The sequence below is a fragment of the Lacerta agilis genome, chromosome 7, assembly GCF_009819535.1.
Source record: "Lacerta agilis isolate rLacAgi1 chromosome 7, rLacAgi1.pri, whole genome shotgun sequence".
In the NCBI taxonomy this organism is placed as follows: Eukaryota; Metazoa; Chordata; class Lepidosauria; order Squamata; family Lacertidae; genus Lacerta; species Lacerta agilis.
In genome coordinates this window covers 10138896-10165156 of record NC_046318.1, presented here as the reverse complement: position 1 = coordinate 10165156, position 26261 = coordinate 10138896, and the positions used below count along the sequence as shown (strand labels likewise).

General features: G+C 41.7%; 1 protein-coding gene across 2 annotated transcripts in view; it reads right to left on the bottom strand.

Annotated features, from left to right (window-relative positions):
* Nucleotides 1–2196: 2196 nt before the first annotated feature.
* ELP2 (elongator acetyltransferase complex subunit 2) overlaps nt 2197–26261 on the bottom strand; it is a 38756-nt gene continuing 14691 nt past the window's right edge. The window contains exons 9-22 of one of the 2 annotated variants that reach the window (XM_033154361.1): nt 25698–25793; nt 24617–24717; nt 23608–23739; nt 22154–22303; nt 21314–21502; nt 20784–20853; nt 18878–18976; nt 18682–18739; nt 12475–12547; nt 11208–11400; nt 9176–9297; nt 6576–6718; nt 5636–5749; nt 2197–2504 (exon numbers count right to left, since the gene is read on the bottom strand). In XM_033154361.1, the coding sequence (XP_033010252.1) occupies nt 2348–2504; nt 5636–5749; nt 6576–6718; nt 9176–9297; nt 11208–11400; nt 12475–12547; nt 18682–18739; nt 18878–18976; nt 20784–20853; nt 21314–21502; nt 22154–22303; nt 23608–23739; nt 24617–24717; nt 25698–25793 (1697 nt within the window). In that variant the 3' untranslated portion in view covers nt 2197–2347. The remainder of the gene's footprint in view (nt 2505–5635; nt 5750–6575; nt 6719–9175; nt 9298–11207; nt 11401–12474; nt 12548–18681; nt 18740–18877; nt 18977–20783; nt 20854–21313; nt 21503–22153; nt 22304–23607; nt 23740–24616; nt 24718–25697; nt 25794–26261) is intronic. The other variant, XR_004427004.1, reaches the window with a different exon arrangement.

Below are 26261 nucleotides of genomic sequence, written 5' to 3'. Positions count from 1 at the left end.
GTTAAGGAGATGTGTTGGACTCGGTTAAATTTTCAGCAATGCATAAGAAGCTCCCCAAAGAGGCTTTAAAGTTTGCTTAAGCATAAAGGACAGAATGAGATATCAATCTCTGCTACAATTGCTATGCCACTGCTGCAAGCTTGACACCTGATCCACTTATAAGAAGGGTTTCTAAAATGACTGGGCTCACTTTCCTGCAGGGAAATAAGATTGTGCTGGTTTCAGCAATTAGTCTGAGAGTTTTTTAGTTTGCCGTGTGTAATTTAGAGAAAAAATGACCCAGCAGAGGCTATTTATGGAAAGACAACTAAAACCTTTCCCTCACTGATTTCAGCACCACACAGGCAAGAGTCAACAAAAAGGCCAATACCTTATTTTATCATAGGTAAGCTGCACTTTGCTTCCATGATGGAGCTTAAGGTGGTCTACATAAGGTGATCCCCCATCTGAGCACTATCCATTAAGAGTTGAAAATGAAGAATCTGCAGGTTACACTAAAGGTAAAGGGACCCCGACCATTAGGTCCAGTTGCGGACGACTCTGGGGTTGCGCCGCTCATCTTGCTCTATAGGCCAAGGGAGCCAGCATTTGTCTGCAGACAGCTTCGGGGTCATGTGGCCAGCATGACTAAGCTGCTTCTGGCGAACCAGAGCAGCACATGGAAACGATGTTTACCTTCCCACCTATTTATCTACTTGCACTTTGACGTGCTTTCAAACTGCTACCACCTAGCAGGAACTGGGACTGAGCACACTAGTCCTATTCATTTCCTCACACGATTGTGCACCACCACACAAAGACTTTCAGTAGTTGAAAAAGTTCCCCACTTTTAACAAAGAATCAGACAAATATTGCAAAATAGTGAATACAGTGTACTTTGGGCTAAAAATACTTTAGGCTACAGACTCTGCTTACCCAGAAGTAGTACCTTGGGTTAAGAACTTTACCTCAGGATGAGAACAGAAATCGTGTGGCAGCAGCAGGAGGCCCCATTAGCTAAAGTGGTACCTTGGGTCAAAAATGATTTCAGGTTAAGAACAGACCTCCGGAACAAATAAAGTTCGTAACCAGAGGTACCACTGTACTATACTCTCAGAAAAAAACTAAATCTAATGGAACTGGAAGTTCCGTGGCACAAGCCGCCACGTTTAACACACATTATACATAACACGGGTGGCGCTGTGGGTTAAACCACAGAGCCTAGGGCTTGCTGATCGAATCCCTATGATAGGGTGAGCTCCCGTTGCTCAGTCCCTGCTCCTGCCAACCTAGCAGTTCGAAAGCACGTCAAAGTGCAAGTAGATAAATAGGTACTGCTCCGGCAGAAAGGTAAATGGCGTTTCCATGCGCTGCTCTGGTTCGCCAGAAGTGGCTTAGTCATGCTGGCCACATGAACCGAAAGTTGTATGCCGGCTCCCTTGGCCAGTAAAGTGAGATGAGCACCGTAACCCGAGTCATCCACGACTGGACCTAACGGTCAGGGTTCCCTTTACGTTTTTATACGTAACAGAGACGAAAAGTTACAAAGAATTTCAAAAGGTCATCTAAATCAGGGGCACGGAACCTTTTTCATTCCTAGGGCCACATTCCATTCTGGGCAGGATTCTGGGGGCTGCATGCCCGTGGAGGGCAGGGAGAGAGGCTTTGAAGTGGACAGAGCAATTAATGAAAATGTTACCTTTGTGCAATAGTCTAGTTGACAGGCATTCTCACACCCCTCTTTCTATCCTTAACCTAAGGAAACAAGAGGCATTATCAGAGTTCAGAGACACACTCCAGCTAGGCAAAAACAACCAAGGGAAGTGCAGAGTGGGACAAGCAGGGGATGTGGCTGGGAAGGGCCTAGGGAAAGTACTAGGAGCCAAATAGTGAGGTGCAGAGGGCAAAATGCAGCCCCTGAGCCTGACATTCTCCACCCTGACCAAAATGATTTAAAAACAAAAACCCTGCATTGGTTAAGGCTCAGGTACATTTAGAGACAAAACTTTGTTGAGGTCCAGGCCGAACACAAGGGGAGGAGGTAATAGGCAATTTTAAAAAGGAATGTAATTTCCAAGAAGGTAAAGAAGTGAGTCCGTTCCTCCCCAACCACTTCTCCTCTAGGGAGATGGTTATCTCAAGGAAAACGCTAGCGAAGAACAGCACTGTACTCGTGGAGAATAACCTTTTCGTGAGGGAAGGCCAATAGTAAACACATTTTTTTATACAAACCGCTTTAATAATTAAGCTCCAGGTAGACACGTAGCATATGCCATAGTTTTCAGAAAAAAAGTGCTTTTTTAAAAAAAAAGTTCAGAAAACAGATACTATTCTCATATTTCATGAAGTGTGGTCGAAAGTAAATTGCTTAAAGACTGTCTCTGTTAATGCTGAGTATCTTGACAGAATAGTCAGCCCCGCAGCTCGCCAGCTGCAGCCACCTGCTGCTCTCCGCTGTCCCTTGCCCAGCTCGGCCCACGCACTTTCTCCAACACAGCTGCTTGACAACAAGAGTGTGGCTTTGGCTGCAAAAAGACAGAAGCTATTAGGGGGAAGGAAACCCAATTCATCTCTCACAACCACAAAATGTCAAACTCAGCTGGACTTTGTCAATTCCAAACGTCAGCATTTATCTAATTAGTGCACTCCTTTTCAGTGCTGCCAGCTTGGGGAGGGAAAACTAAACTTGTCACTGCCTGTAGATATTAAAAGATGCTGGAGCTATTCTGAGTTCAAGTGGCATTTCTCTGCTTCATCCCATAAATAATTCAAACAGAAATACACCTATTTTCGCTGTAATTTCAGGTCAAACGTCGCCATTAGCTATGCAAGCTTCTTAACAAAAAGTTACAAAACACATCACTTAGAAAGTTTAAGGAGAAGCAAGTGTCAGACAGTACAACAGTTCAAGGGAAAAGATGCCAAACCACGGGTTGGTGGTTAGGGGTGCCTTCACGAGCCCATGTGCTCACTCATCCCAGCCTCGTTTCACGAATTACCTTCTCCCCCTTCTAGGGTGTGGGTTCCCCCCCAATTAATCTTCACTTCTACTTTTCACTAATCATAGTTTACCACAACATCCACATTGGCAACCTGTCATTAATGCCTTACAGAAGTGTGCATGCACACGAAAGCTCATACCAAGAACAAATACAGTTGGTCTCTAAGGTGCTACTGAAAAGAATTTTCTATTTTGTTTCCAAACCAAAGTTTATAAACAATCTATGGATTCATATTATGATTTCTGGGCAAGATGCTAACCAATAGGCTACCAATATGGTTATCTCAGCAAATTATTATTAACAAAAATCAGGATGGGATGGTGTAATTGACCCATTAAGTTTGATGGGGCAATCCTAACCACTGAACTATGATTAGCCGTCACATCTAAAGGCATAATCCAGGCGCACAAACAACAGCAATCAGAAGCACGTGTGGAAAATGTTAATTACCCAACTAATATTCACATTTCCCAATGCTTTTTGAACTATAGACATGTTCTTCCACAGAGTACACAACTCAAATAAAAGCAAATATTAGCTCCAATTCAATCTCCTTCTGTTGGCACCAGAGCAGGTAAACTTGTTCAAGAATTAAGTAGCTACAGCTGACAATTTGCAACACTGAACTCTTAATAAATGTAAAGACTGTTTGGTGAAACAAACAAGACACACAGAAGTCAAGGTATGCCAACAGAACTGTGTAAAGTCTTATCTAGCTACTGTGCTGTCAACAGATGTCCCAGTGGGCTCTGGACTGTGTGTGAGATGTGTATGTGGAGCCGGGCAAACCATCTGAAGGGCGAACAGATGCTGTTGGTACACTAGTAAGCCCTTTGGGCCAATCTAGATAAATGGAAAAGTTAATGGCATAGTGAGAGATCCAAACATTTGTGGTCTCATGGGGCCTGAACGAGCCAGATCCCAAAAGGCACAGAACTTGAAATCAGCATGGATGTGCCTCCTCTATTCATTGTTCATGCAGTAGCGTTATTATAATTCTTATTAAGAGTACTGCATTATTTTATTTTAAAAATTTATTGTCTGCAAATTGCTTTGAGCACAAATGTGGCGGAACAAGTATTATATAAATAAAACTGACTCCAACTATATATTCCTCCCTCCCATCAGATTTAAGCTTTTAAAAATTCACCCTATATGCATTTTTAAATATCCCATTAAGGTCTTTAAAGTTCAGCTTGCACACACAAGCACATCAAGTTATTTGCATCTGATTTGGAAAGGCTTAACCCAGTATGCATATAGCTGCAAACAATTGTAGTAATTGATTCCATAGCTAAACTGAGTTTTGGTTCCATCTTTTATCTAAGGCTTATTTTATCTGAATTGAAATTCAGGTTGCTAGTTCCAAATATGGGTATAATTTTTTTTAAAAGGGGTGATATGGGGATACATGCACAACAAGAATGGCGACTGAATTCTATATATGGGCTAAAGCTTCTAATATAAGAGCTACAGTAAGAGACAGGGGCTACAAATCAGGGAGTCCTTGGTTCACAGCTACTTGCCTCCTACCACTCAAATCTGTAATATCGTCAGAATGATGACCCATTTTACAAAGTTATTGAAAGGATTATAACCAGATAATGTAATGTGCCGTGCTCTGAAAGTGCTATATAAAGGCCAAGTATTGCTAACACTCTACCCTCTTCCAGGGCTGAGAAACAAAATAGGCAGAACAGAGGACATTTGCTGCTATAATTCTGCAGCTGACCATGATGATAATTGTCTGGTGAAAGCAGGAGGGAATGATATTTTTTTCATGCACTACACAGAAGAATTCCACCTGTGCTGTACTGTCTTCCCTCTCGCTATAGGAAAATGAACCGAGTGAAGGATGTGCAGGGGAAGCTGTTCTCTGGGATCAGCTATGAATCGAAAGGCATGGACCAGGAACAGTGACTAAGACCACTGTGATAGTGTATGGCCAGGGTATGGCCTGAAACTAAGCAGATCTGGTTCTGGCCACAGGGCCTGAGGGATGACTGCCTAGGAACTGCAGTGAATTGATAATAATGATAAAAAATATCGCAGGGACCTTTAGCCTCATCACGCGGAGAATTCAGTATTATCATATGACATTCATCTGAACCTGCTAACAAACCTTTACTGGGCTGAACCGGAATCAAATCAGAACAAGTTTAAAAACAACAGAAACGGTTTGAGTTTTGACTCGTTTACTGGCACTCCCAAGAGCAACAGGGTCTGGAAGAGCTCTTGCGCAACACTTTCTGAAATTAAGAAGCAGTTCTTGAAAAAGCAGCAGAGAAAGGTCCACAGCAACCATACACAGACACAAGCATCCACAACATTTTCATCCTGCTCCTGCATCCCCTCCAGTGCACATCTTGCTGCTACGATATCATGGCTCACCACAATTAAAATTCAGCTACTGGCTGAGGGCAAATCTGAAGCAGAGAATTCCCAGCTCACATTTCTAGCAGCTAAGCTGCATCAGCTCTATAAATAAGGGTTTCTACAAATGCAGGTCCCTTAAGGCATCATTATAACAGGTGCCAAAGGGGCCTCACAGAACCAATGCAAGAACCCTCACACAGCCAAATGCTAAGGCATCTGTGAAATAGTGGCTTTCTGTATAGTTGCTTTGAGACAAAAGAGGTTTGGGATAGGGTTACCTGTTGTCTGTTTCAACACATTTGGTCCAGTCCGAAAGTGGCAGCCTCTTGTTGCTTGGTTTCCACTTATACAAGTGAATCTTGCCACATTCTGTGCCTATAGCAATGATATAGCTATAGAAAAAGGACAGTTATGTCAGTAATTAAAGCTCATTACACAGTCAGCAAGCTTGTTTTCTCCTGCTGCAGAGGGTAAGGCCCAAACCACTGGCTTCAAGTTACAAGAAAGGAGTTTCTGACTAAACATCAGGAAGAACTTTCTGGCAGGAAGAGCGGTTCCACAACAGAATGGTCTCACTCAGTAGACTGTGGACTCTCCTTCCACGGGAGAGGCCATCTGTCATGGATGCTTTAGTTGTGATTCCTGAATTGCAGGCAGTTGGACTAGATGACCCTCAGGATTCCTTCCAACTCTCTGAAAGCTGATAATCCCAGCTCAACCACCACATATTGGACATCACATTTAAACTGCACATACAGTGGTACCTCTGGATGCGAACGGGATCCGTTCTGGAGCCCCGTTCGCATCATGAGCAGTCCGCAACCTGCACAGCCGCTTCTGCGCATGCGCGAACCACCGAACCCAGGAGTATCCCGTCCAGGTACTTCCAGATTCGGCGCATTCATAACCCGCGCCGTTCGCAACCCGCAGCGAACACAACACGAAGTACGACTGTACAAGCAACTTTTAAGCCTTCCCCCATTTTAAGACTTGTTAATCGGGCTTGTGGATATTACAACATACGTCCCATGCAGAGCAACATCTAGAAGGGGTAGAGGCAGGTAGAACCAGTGACTGAATAAGAGTTAGAAATACGACAAGGCGCGCTAAGAAACACAGGCCACAAAAGCCACTAGTGTCTCTGTTTCAGGAAATCAATCGCCATGAACATTCAGCTTCTGAGCAAATGGCTTCTCCAAGGACACAGGGGAAACATACCTCCCATCAGGAGCAAGCAGATGACTAGCACTAAGGGCTGTGACAGAGTCCCCAACATCCAGGACTGGAGAACAAGGCTGGATCTCACCAGGGTCATTTTCTTTATTTTCCTCTGCTGAATAACATTCGCCCCAAATAACAACCTATTTCAAGTGCAAGTAGCAGAGTATCAGCCAGTGAGACAGTAATCTTACAAAGGACTACACACTTGGATCAGGTGGGAGTTTTCACTCCTGCAGTGCTTCTTCCCAATGCTGCGAGAAACTAAATGTTCTCCATGCATGGAAAAGGTTGGGGATGAATTTGTTATGTGAAAATCCTGTTTTTCTTGCCCAGCCCTTCTCTTTTTTTGGGTCCAGGTTTGTTGGATGTAAACCCATATAAATAAAAAAACTAACCATAAAGTTAAATCTCTCTCTCTCTCTCTCTCTCTCTCTCTCTGTGTGTGTGTGTGTGTGTGTTACACACAGAACACTACTCTGTGCAGGAGAAGTGATTTCACACTTCTTCCTGCTAGGCCTAAACCCATCCTTGGAATCGTCCCATGACCTGTGAAATTGGCTATTGCAGTTTCAGAAGCATTCAAAGGCAGAGTTTGTGCTGGTCAAATATAAAACTGATCACTGTCTTAAAGCTGCAGCAGTCCAATAAGCAATAATGATACGTTGACTTTTTTTTGCCATACTGAAAAGTGAAGCTTCTGGGGAAATCTGAAGTTAGGAGAAAGAAGAAGGCACTCCCAACTTTGCTCACAGCAATTCTGAAATGTTTACAGGGGTGATTAAAAAAATATATATCCAGCGCAAGTGTTGATGTACTTTATGGAGTCCAAAATTAGTTTTAGAGCAGAGGCTTAGGCTCTGGGAAAGCCACTGCTGGTTAGCAAACAGTGTACGAAACACATAGTAAGTTCTACTGCTGTACAAAAAACGTTTAGAAGCAAGGATTAACTGATAAGGATTATCTGGAAAACCTTCTTTGCAGGGCTGCTCGCCACCAGCAAAGAAAGGATATTGCAAAAAAAGAGAGAAAAGAACCTGTATGGGGGCTTAAGAAAGGATAACAACAAAGGGGGTAGAATATTATTTTTTTCCCATGAGAAGGTGGGAATTTGCAAAATAGCTTATTATAGCCAGTGGTACATAAATAAGGCAAGATATAAAGCTCTTGTTCGCTTTGTTAGCAGCAAGGCAAAAGCCACTCTAAGCTGGGACTGCAAAACAGAACCCAACAACATGTGAACAGGCATAAGAAACAGAGTCATTACCATAAAAAATAGTTTTTGTGCTTTAAAAATTAAATTATAGACAACCACCACTCACTTTTCATTCCCCACTACCATGAAATCAAAGTATGTATAACTACAGTTGCTCACATTTATCTTCTGTTATCCTTGCATCTTCCGTCCCTGATATTCCTCTGCTCTCTCTCCACTGACAAACCTTGAGACTATAAGCTCCTTATAACAAGGAACAGGGCTTTTCTGTCACTTATACTGTGAAAGCTTGATATATACACTGATGGCACTGATGTACAAAATTATCACAGATGACCACGATATACAGATAGGAAACTAAAATGATTACCAAGTTCTTATGATCTGGGCAAGACTCTATGCATGGCTACACTTCTGTAGGAGCATAGAAAACCCACAATGTGTTCTATGGAGCACAGAATTCAGCTTCCAGGGAATTTAATCTCTCTTTCCCCCCATTTTATTCCCACAACGACCCTGTGAGGTAGGCTAGGTTAAGAGAGTTCACAAGGTGAACAAGTGAGATTCAATGCAGATTTCTTCGTAGGCTTAGTCCAACACTAACCACCACCGCACCTGTTCTCATAATAAATTATTTGAAATAAGATAATTTATGCTAATTTCTCAATTTGCAGAATCCACAGATAGTATAAATTTCTAATTACTTAGCACATAATTTGGACTGTCTAGGTCCAGAACATTTCATGGATTGATTGATTGATTGATTGATTGATTGAAATACACACTGCCTGAATTCAGGCTTAACCTTTTTAAAAATAAATGCCTTAAGCAGGTTCTTGCCCCATCATAGCACGCAGAATATGGCTATAAGAGACTTCCTACTGCATAAAACTATTACCTTTCTAAGCTAACATGCAAAATCTCGCTTCAGTCCTATACTCACTAACAATGAGCATGTTAGAATTAACAGCAGCTGGGTAAATAATATTTTGTGCAAAATTCCTCCTCTGCCTTCTAATACACTCAACATCTTCCATCTGCATTGAATTAGGTCTTTCAGTAAAAGATTATGCCTATATATAAAAAATAGGTAGTCAAGTTCAGTGCCAAACAAATTTACTGAGGATGGATTTTTAAAGGCATATTAATGTTAACGACACATTCCGCATAAACATACAAGAACATGCTCCTTTGGTTCTTGCCCCAAATAGGAGTGAAGTATTGGTTTTCTTTAAACGTTTTTGTACTTTTTTAATGATTACACGGATGGAACACTTCCTTTTTAAGGAAGAGGGTGGGGTATAAATGCTTTTAATAAATAAATATTGATTTGTGTGAATTAACTCTGTGAAGCTAGGTAAGGAGCAACTGATTACTTACTTACCTTTTTGTCTCTGCTTCCAGTAATGAAATACTTGCTATCAGGGGTCCAGTCGCAGGACCAAATGATGCGAGTGTGCACAGCCGTGCTTTGGTCTGTGTAAGCAAAAAGGCTGAAAGCTGGGTCTGGAATGACAAATATGAAACAGAAGAATGTTGTGATTTATTCCTGCAGGCAGACATTGCCCCAGAAAATGGTGGGGTAAAAGTTTAAAAGGAGGGAACAGTAATCTAGAGTACAGATGGCCAACTGATGGCTCACAAACTGCATCCATTCCAGACACACACCCCATTCCTATTTCCTGGTGTTCTGAACACTAAAGGCAGCCCTCTGCATAACTGCAGAAGCTTCTGGCGCAACTCAGTTTGCACTGAAAGATCATCTACTAAGATTGCTCAGACAAGGAGACAAGACCTTCTTGAGACAAGCCGCTTGGGCAGCTATAATGGCATCACTGCTAGCAAGTTTGGGGGTGGGGGGGTGTCTACCAACACCCACCAGCTGAAGAACTGATATACTGCATTCAAATAGCCTTCCTTAGGGAAGATTTGATTTCACCAAACGCACACAACCTACAAACCATTTAAAGAATTGGCAATCGTTTCCAAATACAACAAGATTGTCAGTAACAGCAATACAGTGGTACCTTGGTTCTCAAACGCCTTGGTACTCAAACAACTTGGAACCCAAACAGTGCAAACCCGGAACTGTTCTGGTATGCAAACTTTTTTTCGGAAGCCGAACATACTCCGTTTTGAGTGTTACGCTGAGGTCTGTCTGTTTTTGCTATTTATTTTGTGTTTTTGTGACTCCTTTTTTTGTTTTTGTGACTGCGTGGAGCCCAGTTCAGCTACTGATCAACTGATTGTGTGACTGCAGTACATTGTTTATTGCTTTCATTTTATGGATCAATGGTCTTGTTAGATAGTAAAAATCATGTTAAATTGCTGTTTTAGGGGTTGTTTTCAAAAGCCTGGAACGGATTAATCCTTTTCGCATTACTTTCTATGGGAAAGCACACCTTGGTTTTAGAACGCTTTGGTTTTGGAACGGACTTCCAGAACAGATTAAGTTTAAGAACCAAGGTAACACTGTACTCATATTTGAACTGATGGTTCAACAGAACAGAATACATAATATCCACTTCTTCCAGCACATTTACAAGCTCTCCTTAAGAACCAGTGTTAACTCTCCTGGAATGCCATCCCTTTACATATGGGATACAAAGATACCATTCAGCAGTTAAATGTTATTGGACCATGTATTTACAGGAGAAATGTCCGAAAACATTTTATCAAGATAGTTGCTACTGAAAAAAGAAGACAGGTTGCTATAGGTTTCACAACTGCTCAGCTTCCTGAGCACTGTTCAGAGCATAATGGTCAGGAGCAGGGAAACTATTTTGCCATTTTATCATGGTAGGGCAGAGGTAGGCAACCTAAGGCCCGTGGGCCGGATGCGGCCCAATCACCTTCTCAATCTGGCCTGCGGACGGTCCGGGAATCAGCGTTTTTTTACATGAGTAGAATGTGCCCTTTTATGTAAAATGCATCTCTGGGCATAGGAACTGGTTCATCCCCCACCCACCCACCCCCCAAAAATATAGTCCGGCCCACCACATGGTCTGAGGGACGGTGTACCGACCCACGGCTGAAAAAGGTTGCTGACCCCTGGAGTAGGGCATAAACGGACATACTGTACGTTTGTCCAAAAGTTTCTTTTCCACAAGAAACACCCAAGGCCAACAGGAGGAAGCAAACATGACAGCTTCCACCACCCTCATTTGGTTAATGGCTTGCCATGAATCAGCAGCTTGAAAGTTTCTGCTGCCCAAACGTTCTCTCCCCTGTAAACTGTATGATGAGGGCCAGATTTGTAAATCAAAATATGAAGAATAAGCTTGCAAAAGGAGATGAAGTTTAAGAAGAAAGTAAAATAGAGTCACAAAATGGTTATCTGTGCTTCATTCGTAACACACCTTAAAAAGCTGCAATGCTAGTTTTCAACCAATGGCACCAACTGTTAGCTAGCTTACCTGGTTGCATTGAACTGATGTCATTACGCTTCCAAAGTGACCACTGCCTGTCTCTTGAAACTGCTAACAAGAATTTATCGTTGGGGGAGAAGGAAATCTGTGTCACTGTCAGGTTGTGGAAAGGTAAGCTCTGTATCTGCTTCCAAGTTGTGGTGCTCCACAAAATAATGGCTGCATGTTCTTTTTTAGAAGCCTGCGAAACGGGGTGGTGGTGGTGATGGAAAGAGAATAAATACTGAGAATGAACAAAAGCAGCTTTGAAAAAAAACCATAAGGGCAGATAAACCATTTACAGAGACATTTGCCGGGTAAGATTGTGTTTAGGATGCTTGATGTCATTATTGCGGTGGTTTTATTGTTACTCCGGTTGGTGTTGATATTTACCCACTCTTCTTTTGTATTACCGTTTAAACTGCTTTTATGTTTTTAAATGGTCTTATCAAGTCGCACCCTGGGACTGCCTGCCGATGAAGGGTGGCCAAAAAGATTCCTAAATAAAAACAGCATGATGTAGTAGCCAAAAGCGCTGGGGGGAATAGTGAGTCTGAACGCATCTTTTTTGGATGAATAAATATTTACTTTGCAAACTGTCCTTCGGCAGAAATCTTTACTTCACTTGATTCTCTCTTTTTGCTCGCATTACGGAAGTGCCAGAAAAAAACTGATTTGGTTGATTAGGGCAATGCCTCATAACAAAGCAGGTGTTTCAGAACAGCTTCCCTTTACTTATTTCATTTTTGCAATTATAACGATTCTTCCTCTCAAAAAATGACCAACACCACAAGTGGCTAACTCCACTACTATTACAATGCAAGAACTGATTGTATTTTTTACAGTCATTGGGCTTCCAGAAGCTCATGTTCTGCATCTGTTGGCCCAGGACACCATTCTACATTAAAATGGCCAAGTTTGCCCAGTCCTTCGAAAAACCTATTTTGATTTTGCTATTAATCAACATGCCCCATGTACAACAAACAACCTATACGAGGAATCATCCATTAATTTGCATCTGTGGAGTCTCTCCGCACATTAATTTTAAAAATATGCATCTGATGTATTTAAGATACATATCTTCATTTTTAAAAACAAAGAACAGTTCCACGCAATGAGGTCACTCTCCCAAAGCAGCTTTCCTGTCAGCACCAGTTGCTGCCACAGGTTCGTGAGACTCTCTCTCTGGTCTGATCCGGCAGGATTCTTTCAAATTACTCAGGCCACAAAGATCACTATGTTCGAAATTTCAGGGCCCCTTTTTACTTTTTCTTACCTTACATGCCGAGGCAATCACAGTTTTTGCATTATTGCAGGCAACACAAAAAATTTCATAGCCGTGTCCATACCTAAAATGACAAAGATCCCAAGGTAAAAGGCAAAGATAGCAAAAAAAAAAATCTGGTGGTACCACAGTTCATTGCAGTGTACACACACCCCAGATCCTATTCGTTTCCATATAACTTAGCTATTACTAGTATGGAGGTATCCAAGCTCTGCTGTCTTGCACCCAAACCAAACATTGAAATAGATAAGATTCAATGCCATCTCAAAGCGAAGACTATCCTAAAAGTGTGGGTGTTTGATTCAGAGTGTCCCAAAACATATTCTGGGCACACACACACCTTGCAGCCTCCCCGTTCTTCCTCTCTCCTTCCTGTGTGGTTGCGCAGCCAAGTTGTGCCTTAAACATCCAGTTGGAAGGAAAAGCCCTTGTGAGAGGGTCACCTTCCTTTTCTACATGGAAGGATGACCAGATGATTAGGAAGCAAGGGTGGAGTGCTTTGCATGCCGAAGGCCGCCGGTTTAATCGGCAGCAACATCTCCTGCGACAGACTCCCTTCCTGACACCCTGGAGAGCTGCTGCCAGGCAGTGTAGACAACACTGAATTCGATGGAACAACAGCCTGACTTGGCAGAAAGCAGGTTCCTGTAGCTCCTATGCAGGAGATGCTGCTGCCAATTGAACTCTTATTTGGCCTTGGAAGGAGCACAAATGTGATGTTCAAATAAGAAGCCATATGGGTCAGAAAATGGTCAGCTGGGGAAGACGGAGGGGAGAGGGGCAGGTAGGCACCAAGCGGAGAACTGGCAGACTTGACCTAGCATCACAGAACAGTAGAGGGCCTTCTCAGTAGTGGCGCCTGCCCTGTAGAATGCCCTCACAGCAGATGTCAAGGCAATAAGCAACTATTTTACTTTTAAAAGACACCTGAAAACAGCCCTGTTTAGGGAAGTTTTTAAGGTTTAATGCTGTATTGTGTTTTTAATATTCGGTTGGGAGCCGCCCAGAGTGGTTGGGGAAACCCAGCCAGATGGGCAGGGTATGTATGTATGTATAAATATAATAATAATAATAATAATAATAATAATAATAATAATAATAATAATAATTCCCTAATCATTGCTTTATAAATTGGCTATTAGTAGCAGATGTACTTGACCCGTTAGCAGGTCACTTGAAGAGACCTCAGCAACCACACAGGGTCTATGAAGATCCCACAGCAGAATCATCTGCAATGCCTTGAGTTATCACCTTTATTCACCCTGTAGCAAGGCCAGCCCAACAAATGTGAGCTAAAAAAGCAAAAACATTTTGCATGAAGCTAGACACTGCAAATTTAGTATGTTGCCTAATTATTCCTGTAATTATTTTAAAGTCCAACCGTACTATTACTGAACTATAAAATGTAATCTTTGCAATGAAACACTTCAGTAGACTCCTATGCACAATTATCTCCTTAAATATTTATCAAAGTAAAAAAATTATTCTGAAATCTAAAGCTAGGTTGACAGTATTTCGCACAGAAATGCAATTGCCAAATGGTCTATTTTTAGCAAGCTGGTTCCTGTTTTTCCTGCTGCTATGGCAACATTAAACCTACATTTTCTATTATTTCACATTGCTTCTTTCGAGATTAATACTGCACAAATACAATTGGGAACCGACAATATTTTCTTTATCTCCTGTCAAAATACATTGCTTTCTACTAAAAAAAAAAAGATGCTGTAGAACTCAGTCTTGGAAAAAGTCTTCCCCAGCAAGTTGGATGAATTTCATCTTATTAACAGGGAATGCCACGGCCTAAATCATACTCTTCATTGGGCCAGTGATTCTTTTTGCATGCCTTTCAACATTTGAACCTAGACTGGGTTCTGATATAACACAAAGCCATGCATTGTTTAGCTAAATCAAAACTTGCTTTAATGTCTGTACCCAAACTGTGGTTTGTTTAGGGCCAATAAACCACAGCTTGAAGCTGGTTTGTAAAACATAACATTTGGGAACAGTTGCTTGCTGTTTTGTAGGAACTCACAAGCCACAGTTTGGGCAATTGTTCAACCTCAAAGATCTGCTGTACTATGGCGATAGTTCTGAACTTATAAAGAGCAGATAGGAAACAAAAGTAGGCAAGCAGATCTTGAACACAGTTTGTTGTTGTACCTCTCAGAGCTCAAACTATGGTATGAATTCTTAATAATGGTTAGCGCAGACTAACTTTTTAATTTCACACCAGATGTGGAGAACCAGTTCCAGCTTGGTAGGCCTGATCCTTTCATTTCGCCATGCCATGGGCCAACTTTGACAGGTGGGAGGGACCACTACCTGACATTCATCCAACTTCATAAAAGGGCCACAACACCTCAAGGACTGCTTCTTTCCATATAAACCTACCCAGACCCTGAGATCATCTTCTGAGGCCCTCCTTTGTGTGCCTCCTCCTTGAGAGGTTCGGAGGGTGGCAACACAAGAACACGCCTTCTCTGCAGTGGCTCCCCGTCTGTGGAATGCTCTCCCCAGGGAAGTTCGCCTGGTGCCTTTAATATACACCTTTAGGTGCCAGGCAAAAATGTTCCTTTTTAACCAGGCCTTTGGTTGATCCAGTTTAGATCCCATGCCCTTTTTTAAAAAAAATTGGGTTGGGTTGGCTTGCTGTTTTTATTTTTATTAGGTATTTTGTGGTTTTATATCGATTTTATTCTGTGAACCGCCCTGAGACCCCTGGGTATAGGGTGGTATATAAATTCAATAATTAAATAACAGCAGTAGCAGCAGCAACAACAACAACAACAACAACAACAACAGGTAGCTCATTTAATAGTTACAGCCGCACCTGAGCTACACCTGCCATCCCACATGCACTCAGGTGTGAAGGTTTGCAGGGAACAGCCTCGTGGGCCAGACGTTCCCCACCATTTTTTGTTTTATATTTTTCCTAAATTAATGTAACTTGTTTAAATTATATAAAAATTATGTTATTTGTGTGATGGAGAGGAGGAGCACACACACACACACACACACACACACACACATGTCTCTCCACAAACATGAGTCAAGTCTGATTATGTGGTATATAAGAATTGTCCCAGGCAGAGCAGCAAGTCCTGAAACAAGCCAGAATTTGAAAATTTGGGTCTAAAATTCAATGCATTATTCTGTAGATCAGGCTGCCTCCACACTCATAATTATAATAACGTTTTTCTATTTACACATCAGACAAATGGATGGTGAGACATAATCAGCTATTTTCTCAGTGCTGAAGAGGCTTCATATCTCTAATTAGACGCAAAGTTACATGAATCAAACGTTAGATGAAATAAGACTCCAGATATTTGTTATATTATATTTAATTGATTTTATGGTTGCTTTTAAGTGTAACTCACACTGGGATCACTGCTCTTAAATGGGGCAGACTTATAAACGGACTACACACACACACACACACACGGATGGTATCTGCATCTGAATCCAACAAAACTTCTGTTTGGTCTGCTCTTTGCTAAAGTACAGCCTTGGTTAGAGAAATAATTCTCTTTCCTTTAAGAAAAACTTATGATTAGCAAACGACTTCACTGGGGATCCACCAAGCTTATTCAATGTACGCTGCTTCTACCTGTTCCTCTTGCCATTCTCTCAATAATGAGATTGCAGCCGAATGTAACAATTGTCCTCTCAGAGCATCTTTAGCCAGCTAGCAAAGGGCAGCCCTTTCAGAGTCTCTTTCCTGAGTTTTTGAGAGTTCACTTCAAAACCCTACTAAGATTACTACGGATTTAAAAGTCCTTCCCTTTAAAAACAAAAAAACAAAAAAACCTGCTGCTCCCTTTCCTTCAAACACAATGACAGCACTTATGTGCCTTTAAAAGTTATTTATTTACTAAGTGCTTTCAGTTACTTAGTTATTGGTTACCTATTATACTGACCTTCAACAAAAGAATTTGCAGGCAAGGGTGAGGTGCAGTAACAACCACCATAGTTAGGGTTGGAGAGAGAAAGGAAATTGGTTCTTATTGTGAATTACTATTTTCTGATTGTGTTGGAGGACATTCTCTAGATAGGATGACGTCCTCAGGATCTTGGAAGCTTTGCCTCTTCCTCCATGGGGAGGAGTTGTCCCACCCTCAGATCCCACCGGCAGAGCGACACATCCCATCTACACCCACAACCAAAAATAAATCTCTCTCTCTCATTGCAAACGGAAAAGTAGTAGTGAACACTGAGTTCATAAAAAGGAGGAACTGTCAAAATGGAGTTCCCCACGCCAATCTGCCCACCCCAGGGAGAAACAAGAGTGAATGAGGACCCTTCAAATCCCAGCCAACAGTCCCAGACAATGGTGGGGATTTAAACAGGGTGGACAACAGAGAGGATAACACAAGAGGAATTGTTTTTATTTCTCTTTTTAACTGTAGAGCAGTTAAAAGTACCACACTGGAAGCCTTTTCCCCTAAGGAACTAAAGACCCGACCTAACCTGTCATGAGGCAGGGATGATTTGGAGGGTGGGACGACTTCTCCTCCCCAGGAGAAGCGAAGCTTTCAAGACCCTGCGCTTCACGTCCAGAGAGAGAGAATGCCATCCTGTCTAGAGAACATCCTCCAACTTAACCGGGTTTTTGGCTTGGCCTGACATCTTCCACTGAAGGCCATATGGTTGACTGAATGATTGACACCTCGTCACACTGTTCTAGGAAGCAGACTGAGCTACTACCTTCCCTCCACCAAAAACATGCAATGAGCTTCTTCCTCCTGCCCTGCCCTTAACACTGAGCCAGAGGAAAAGTTTTATGAAACTCTAAAACCCATCCATGCAAGGCTGGTCATGCTGCAGATTTCAAATTGATTTGTAGCTTGTGGCTACAAAAGCTACATTTGGCAGTTCGCAATACATGGCCTACAGACTGCATTCTGCTTGGTGGGTCACAAGGTGTGCAGGCCTGTCGACAGGGCTCTGGCAAATGGTCTTGGCAAACCATGCAAGGATTTCCCCCCCGGCCCTGAGAATATTTCCAGGCTTCCCTGCTCAGATGCAGCAGAAAGCCAAATTGCTTGGAATCATGGTACCTCTGCCACCTCCAGCCTGCCAAGAATGAGAGACTGTGAAAAACTGGCACACTTTGCAAAGAGAGCTGCCACAATTTAAAGTGCCTTTAAGGCAACTGCAGCGAGCAAAGAAAGCAGAGGGGAAAACAGCCTCCCTGGGAATTGTTCCAGGACAGCAGACCTCGCTGAATCTAAAGGCAAAAATCTATCTCCTGACCTCTGCTCAAATGCACACATATTTGATGCAACTCAGCAACTCCTTCACTGAACACAGAGCTGCCTCTGGGTTACCCTCTAGCTCCTAAAAGCACTTGTTTCAGGAAAGCAGCCACGCATGCGTCTATTGTTTGTTTCTCAGTTTCAGGAGGGAGCTACACTCAGGATCAATAAAGCAACTGCTCCATGTTTACCAAGTTATATAGTATAGCAGCTAAAAATGTCATTAGTATGCCTGCCAGAAGGTCACAGGTTCAAGTCTTATCTCAGCCACTAACTCTTATTAGTTAAGAACCTACACCCTTCGGGAAGCTCTCAGTCTCCGTTCCCATTGGCCCGATTATATTAATAACAGAAGCATAATAAAAAAAAATCACTACTACTACTACTAAATAACAAGAACAGCTGCTTATGGGGTTTTGAAAAGGTTGCAAAAAATTCAACAAAAACTTGCCAAAGCCTGGGTCTTCCAGAAGCATCATCAGGCCTTTTTTTTAATTCAAATTGACTGTCAAGCAGCTAATTGATAGGGCAGAGTAATTCGCATACTGTAACTTGCCCCAAGCTTTGGATAGGATAGGACATAAAATCAAATACATACATAACATATACATTAAATGCTAAATGTTCTTACTAAGTATCTCCATGGTGTACTGGCTAGAGACCCAGGTTCAATCCCCACCCATTCAAGGCTGTTGTGGGAATAAAATGAAAGATCATTTTGCATGCTATTCTGAGCTACCTCAATAAAGAGTAGGATGCAAATGTGGTTTTTAATAAATGCCATTCATTCATTTGGCCTACATGTAGCCCAGAACAACTCCAAGTTTAATGAGGAAATGGCCAGGACAACTCGTGGGAAGTTGACTTTAAACAAATGAGTTAAAACCTTTCCCCATATTTTTTTCCATTTATTTCTAATCTGATAAACAAAGCAACTTACAACTTTTGTGTTTCAGGCCATAACGTGATCTGCAAGAGATGATCTTCCGTGGGAGGTTCTGGAAGATATTAATTGGTTTAGAACCAAGAGGTTGCTTTTTCTCGTACTGCCCCCCTTCCCTTTCATCTGCTCACTTAATTATCAGTTACATAACTAATTTCCCAAACTTTACACAGCATTTTAACATGTTGCATACCTGTAAGACTACATGGCTGAAAATAATTTTCATGATACTGACTGGAAGTGTTACTAAGTTTTTCTTCTTCTTCAGCTGTCTGGGCTGCAGTATCTTCAGCTGTAAAAGAGGCATATTTTAGAGTCTGAAAGTAACATGACAATCAAGGAATGGTTAACAAAATACTGAACAGAAAGGAACAATTCTGTTTTCAGTTTAAATTATCTAAAAGAAAATTTGGTCCATAATCCAATTATGTTTGGATAGAAAGGTTAGCAAATTTTACAATGCAAGGTAAACTATTTGGGTCTCATGACACAACTCCAGGCAGGACCTAGAGAAAGACGAAAGAAGCTGGTATGGCATTCTCCTGAGCTCACCCCATAACTCATCTTCTTGGTCAGCTTTCTACAGACTTTTCTGCCTTATACTTTTCCCAGTTGCAACTCAGCATTTGACAAAGTAAGCCATCACCTACAGAATTTAGTCTCCAGATGCCATCAAATTTTTATTTTTGCTTTTGTTAGACGCCCCTGCCAATTTGAGCTCCCTCAACTTACTTCTGTAGGAAATGAAGTTTGCAATTTCATAACAATTGCACTGAATTTATTAATCAAGATGATTTGTTCAAAAAAAAGGGGGGGAGCTTAAAATATACACTCTACTGAATAATTTTACCCAGCCATCAAGTATGGGTGTGAGCCATAAAGCGTGGCATTCGGAGACTTTAACCAGTGGCATCCGATTAAGTTTTCAGGAAAATGTATGTTACCAGATCTGAACAACATGGGAACATACAGCACCCAAGATTTCCAGGCACATCTCCTGCCATCTTGACACCAACAGCAGGGTGGGCTACGCATTGAAATAACAGAGCAGTAATTTAACTGCAGAAAATGAATTCTTGAAAGGACTTAGGGACAACAGCTCATGAATTCTGGTATAACACAGTAGACTATGCATAGGCTTATCACAGTACTGGGTAACTGACAAATGTCCTAACAGAAAGAAGCGATATACTGGGATAAGGACTGCAATCTAAAAACCCCATCCAGCATGCTGAGATCCAGCATCACAAGATGAAGCAGAGGGCTCCCTCTACCCAGCCCAAAACAGCTCCGCCAGTCTTTGTCACAAAATCATAGCAGTGTCACACCTCTGGCACATCTCCCTGTTCATCTTGCCTAAAGTACAGCCAGGAGGATATCCGCCAGATGTAGCCCATGGAAAGCCACCCAAACAGGGAATTCCAGGCACAGGCAGAGGGGAGCCTAACCAGCCTAGGATCCAGAGCCAGCCCAACTACAGTCGCTTGACTCCAGGCTAACACAAAATGAAGCAGTGTTCTGTCTGCTCACACCATACACCCCCCAGCTTCTACCCTGGCTGGCATGAGTGGTGGGCTTGCAGAAGCAACAGTGGCTATGTCTTGGACCACTGCTGCCTGGATGAATGTTAGGACTGCTCTTCCAGTGTCATTTTTGTTCACAAAATAGCTTCAATCATAATATATCTTTAGAGACAAGAGCCAGCCAATTCCTGGGTTTTTGAAGCTACCTTACACCACATAAGAATATTTGTCAATCTGGCCCGATATTATCTCTTCCTCTGAGTGGCAGCAACTAGTCTCCAATGTCTTAAAACTCTTTCCCACCAGCTACTATCTGACCCCAGAAAGGAAATGTTTCCAAATTCCTCCGAATGGCTAGGCTAGACTTAGCAACTTCCCGGAATTCAAACCAAGGCTAAATAAGGACCTAGTGCCTCCCCTCTCATCAATCTAAACAGCACAAATCTTATTAAAAACAACACACACAAAAACATTTTATTAGTCACATATGAGTATATACGTATATATGTGTGTATACACACACAGGTGTAGATAGAGAATGATTTGCAAATCACACAGACAATGCACAACTCTTACCCTGAAAGACAGCCTTATTGGACAGCCCCAAGGCTGGCACAGTAGCTCCTTCTGGAAGATCAATCATTGGCTAAAAAGACAAAAAAAAGTTATGTAGAAGTTAGCTGGGCATTTGCTTTCCTTGGTTGGGGGGCAGTTACTTATATAAGCTTTGAAATTTCTTGATGGTCCTTCTTTAGTGTACTTTCAGCCTGACCTTCCATGACGTAGAAACTCAAGCTTGGTAATACATATTGCCCAATACATTACAATTACTAGAAAAATACCAATCCAGAACTGTTAAAACTTAAAACTACATGCTTCAACTTTATAGGTAAGGTGAAAGTACTGGCACAATTTTGGCTCCCCTGTGAGCCAACTACCATAGTTCCAGGCCTCGTGTCTTTTAGTTTGTGTTTCTCCAACACTCAAAAGGGGGAACCGTAGCTCAGCTGTAAACAATTCGCATAGTGAAGATCTCCAGTTAATGGATCTCTGGTAAAAGAGTTAGGAAGCTCGCACACTTTAAAAGAAAGTAAATACACACTTACTCCACTATTTAGTTCCTCCAGAGATATACCAGCGATGCTGCTGAAGTTTTCCATAAAATTCCTGGGTGCAGTAAATACTCGAAGCACCTTCTCATCTGCTCCAGACACAAACTGGAATCGGCCGGTCATTGCTAAACACTGCATGTCATATCCATGGACCTGGGGTCTTGCTATTTCATGCCATGATGCCTAGTAAAGGCATCAACATGTAAGTATGTGCCGGTATCATCGGCTACAGGAAAGAAGCACTGAAGAATTGAGAACATTTAGCCTCAGTCCATTCTAAGAAGTCAATTTTGCTGAAAATAGACATTCAGCCCATTCCCCAGAAACAGCAACCTTGCCCTCCACTTAATCCACACTGGAAATGCTAGGGATCTCTTTGCACTTATGAGCAATGGAGAAAAGATTGCTGTAATTTTTATCAAGGTTGCAGGAGAGCATCTCTGGCAGTAGTTGAACAGGTACCCCCAAGTTAAGTCTAACTCCCTCCACTTACTAGTTCTAAATTTCTCCTTAATATATTTTATTCCTCAAAAGGAAACAGAACAGAGCAAGAGAATGCTGCAGAAACAATGACACAATTAACAGGAAGTCTGCAAAAAGCAAGGTATAATTTTTGAACTGCTCCTTTTAGTGCAAGAACGGGACATTTTTAGACATCCGCAATATTGTAATATCATAGTAGCAAACTACAGATCAGTGTACAGCGCAAATGGTTTTTGAGAAATTAGAGACGAGCCGATGTTCAAGTTTCACATTTTGTGACCTATTGACTTACAGATGATTTAGCAAGCTTGTAGTATGTATGTATGTATGTATGTATGTATAAATAAATACCTCTGTTTTGTTCTCCCTTTTCCATGGAGCAAAGATTCTTGTAGTTTGGTCAGAACCAACAGAGATGATGAATTCTCCTTCTGGATCCCACGTCACATCTTGCACGGCATCGAAATGCCCTGAAATCACCACTTCTGGAGCCCATTCTCTCTATTAAATCAAGACCACTAATATTATATAACATGACTGAGCAAGCTATCTGTTAAATATAGAGATCTCACTATAAATGAAGCACACAGCTAAAAAGAGAAGCATTAGAACTTGGGGTGGAGGAAATGTCAGCAGAACTGCTAACAGCCGCTGATAGTCCAATGAGGGATGAGAGTAAAGTATTACAAGGTTGGGAACCACATTCCCTTGGAGACCAATAATGGACAGAGCCAAATGTCTAACTAACTTAACCAGAAGGAAAAGTGCCCTGCCTCAATTTTCACAATGACCACCTCAAATTAGAATTCCCAATGTTAGGTCTACTCAAAAGCAAACCCCACTAGGTTACATGGGGCGACTCTAAAATGAGTATACAAAGGATTATTGTATTTACAACAGACCAATATAGCATTCCTTTTGAAATTTAGCATGCAATTCAGAAACACGCAGCAGAAGTCTGAGCTGTAAAAACAGTGGTGGCGGGGGGGGGGGGGAATAATAACACACACACACACACACACATATATCTCATCCATTTATTTTTATCCACTAAAATATTGCCCCCTTACAATTGTTCTGATGCTACATAGGGGAGAAAGGGGGGGGGGCTTTTAAAAGCCAGGAAAATTAAGAAGGAAACAAACAGGAAGTAAGGAACTATGATGGGATTCAGGCCACATAAAATGAGGTCATGGTCATATGCATGCCTCACTGGTTACAATGAAGGGTAAGTCTGAGCTTACAATGAAGGGCATCTTTGGCCGAGGTTTTATACATTTAAAAATGCTATGTATATTGAAGGCAACATGATCCTCTCTTCCAATAGCATTTTACCCACTCCCCTCATACCTACTAAGAGCTAGCCTGGAAATGGCATGCACACTGCACAAGCAGAAGGTCTCAGGTTCAGTCCTGTCATCTACAGTTAAAAGGCTGGGAAAGATTTGTCTGTCTCACAGATCTTGGAAAGATACTGCTGTGGGGTAGACCTGAGTGGGCCAGATGGATTGACTCAGCAAAAGCAATATCACACTCACACACACACACACACACACACATATATATATATATGATGTTTACTACCCACAGAGCCCAAAAGGCACACCCTAGTGATCCCATCAGATGTAATCTTGTTTGCTACTAATTGTGGTAGAAAAAAAGAAAATTAAGATTAATGCTTAAATGAGGTGTTCAGAATAGATATCCAATCTAGTGTCTCTGTTGAGCACAAAGCCACGGCTTACTATATGACACAACAGTCCGTGAACATTTTCCTCTCCAGCAGCATAAATAAATTCTCTTGCCTTGTTTGCTGAAGTCTGTTTCCAAAGATGCAGCGCTCCGTGGAAAGCATGAGCAAGAATCATTGAGCCATCTGGGCTGAAGTGACAGTCAAAAAAACCCAGAGTATTTCCACCCACTTCTCCTACTCGGACCTTTTTTGAAAAATTGAACACAAAATACACGAGCCAGTCAATCTGCTCATTGATGGCTAAAGACTTAACGCTAAACAAAATAACAAAACTTCATCTACAGTTTAAGAGAAGTTAAAAGAACGCAGTTACAGCAGCATTAATGTGCTATTGATCTTACAAAATTAAGAAACCATTAGTTCAGGGTCTAGGCACACACCTGTTATACGTACAAACAACACAGAAAAACAGGTTCAAAACCCCAACCCCCCATATATTTATCACCAATATATCTTAATTTTAAAAATGATTTGATATGTTTATTTGCCAAGTTCACAGGTAGTCTGCAATAAAAATAAAACATTCCAATGTGAAATGATGCTTATTGGCTTAGCTGGCTTTTTTTATTTATTTACAAATTCATAAAAATCAGTATTTATTATCCATAACAGCTAAATTGAACCTCCATGTACTGGTGCAGGGTACTAGATGCTGGGAACATCTGGCTGTGCCATCAGAGATGCCAAAGGTTTATTAAAAAGAAAAACACAATGTTTCCAGCATAAGGTAAGTACTTTAGTTTCAGTTTAAATCCATGTGTAGGCAGACAGGCTGGACAGGTTTCAAATGTGTCTGGCCACTTTGCAGCATGCACAGTCTCCTGCTTGCCCTCATTTCCACACAGAAGTCTTTACTGCTTTTAAGAATCAGTTTTTGTGGTTCTAAATAGAGCAGAATGCTGCTTGTTTACTCTTCCACTGAAGGAACAGCCTGCTACAATTACAATACTTTCCACTTGAATTCTTTTTAGGCTTGGATATGACTTCATATTCCCTTTACTTAATTTCTAAAGCCAGGGGGGAGGGAAAGCAAGAGAGATAAATGTAAAAACCATGCCTACCTGTTCCAACCACACCCCAGATTCATCATCTGGAGCCCAGAGGATCACAGTTTTGTCCATTGAAGCAGACAACAACCTCATTGGCTGTTCCATCCTGCCATCTACAGTGCAAGGAGAAAAGTTACCTTTGTGGAAGATGCTAGCATGATTTTTTGCGGCTCACATATTGCATTTGGGATAGCAAAGGTAAGATAATTCTACAAAGGCATGCTGCAGAACAAACTGTGTTGGGCTGAAGAGGAGAGAAACGTGTAGTTGCAATTTACAGTATTCCAAGAAGGGTACACAGACAAAAGTCTTGTACACTGGATACTAGGTGCCGTAGTAATTGTCTACCACCCCTGCTTTAAAAGGGAATGTTTGCAGATGGTTCTGGGTCCATACATTTCAAATTGCACGAATTCAGTTCCAATCACAAGAGAAAACATTACACCAAGAAGTGCCAAGTATAGTCACTATTTGGAAATGGAGCACTTTGTGAATCACTGGTCGTTAAATGGCGACTCATGGCACATTAAGTGGTAAATCATAGGTTGAGATGAACCTTAAGGCAGGCTGCACTGGCAAAGTAATGGCGATTTTTCAAAAGAATCAGCATTTGTGATTCTAAATGTCACTGAATGTTGCTATTTTCAATAGAAGAAAAGGGGGAGACAAATAAATCTGGATGCATATTTTAAAAGGCAAAAGAACAAAGGAAAAAGGAGCCCCCTTGTCGGTGTTAGTGGCTCCTTGGTCTGATAAGGCTGGCGGCCACCGTAATTATTGCAATGATTCAGCAACTGGCAATGTTAGAGCGGGAGCAATCCTAACGACAGACAGTGCAGAATAACCAAAATCCATACCCACATAGAATCAGGACTATAGGAAAAAGTTAATGAGCTACAGGCAGAATCAATATCATTTCCTGCAATTCCCGGCCTCTACTCCACATCACTAGCTGCCACACTGGGATGGGAAAATGCACAACACACAGGTAAGGTAAGGGAGAAGTCATCATGGGTGTGCCATTTCCCACAGCGATCCAATGTTCTTTGCCATGTCTAGCTGTCCCCCAATTTCCGGCTCACATACTTTTTACCTTTGGGAAAGGAAGGCTGCCAATGAACAGCATACACCCAGTTTTCATGTCCAGCTAACACAGAATCCAGCGTAACAGCAAAAGATGCATCTGAACCTACCACAGAGCAGAAAAGATAATGAAAATCTTCAAAGCTTATTATCTATTTAAAAAAAAAAACCAAGGACACAGTGAAGATTACTGGTGTATGAAACCAGCTAACATCCCCATAAGGTAAATTCACCAAGTAACTCCACTACATTCCCTGAAATCAGTTAGATGCAAATAACAAAACCTGGACCAAATGCCCCCACACTTTCGTTCCTGTCATTGATGTGAGTCTTGCATACTGCAGGGGAGGTTACCTTTGTCTCTTTTAGCTGCTTTCCAATGGTTTCAGCTGTTTCAAACTGAATGTTATGTTGTGTGCATTGTGTGATGTGTGTGTGTGTGTGTGTTTTATCTGCACACCCCCCTGGGATCTCATGGGAGGAAGGATGGTTTATAAGTCTAACAAACAAACTACAGTTACAGGTAGGTAGCCGTGTTGGTCTGCCATAGTCAAAACAAAATAAAATAAAAATT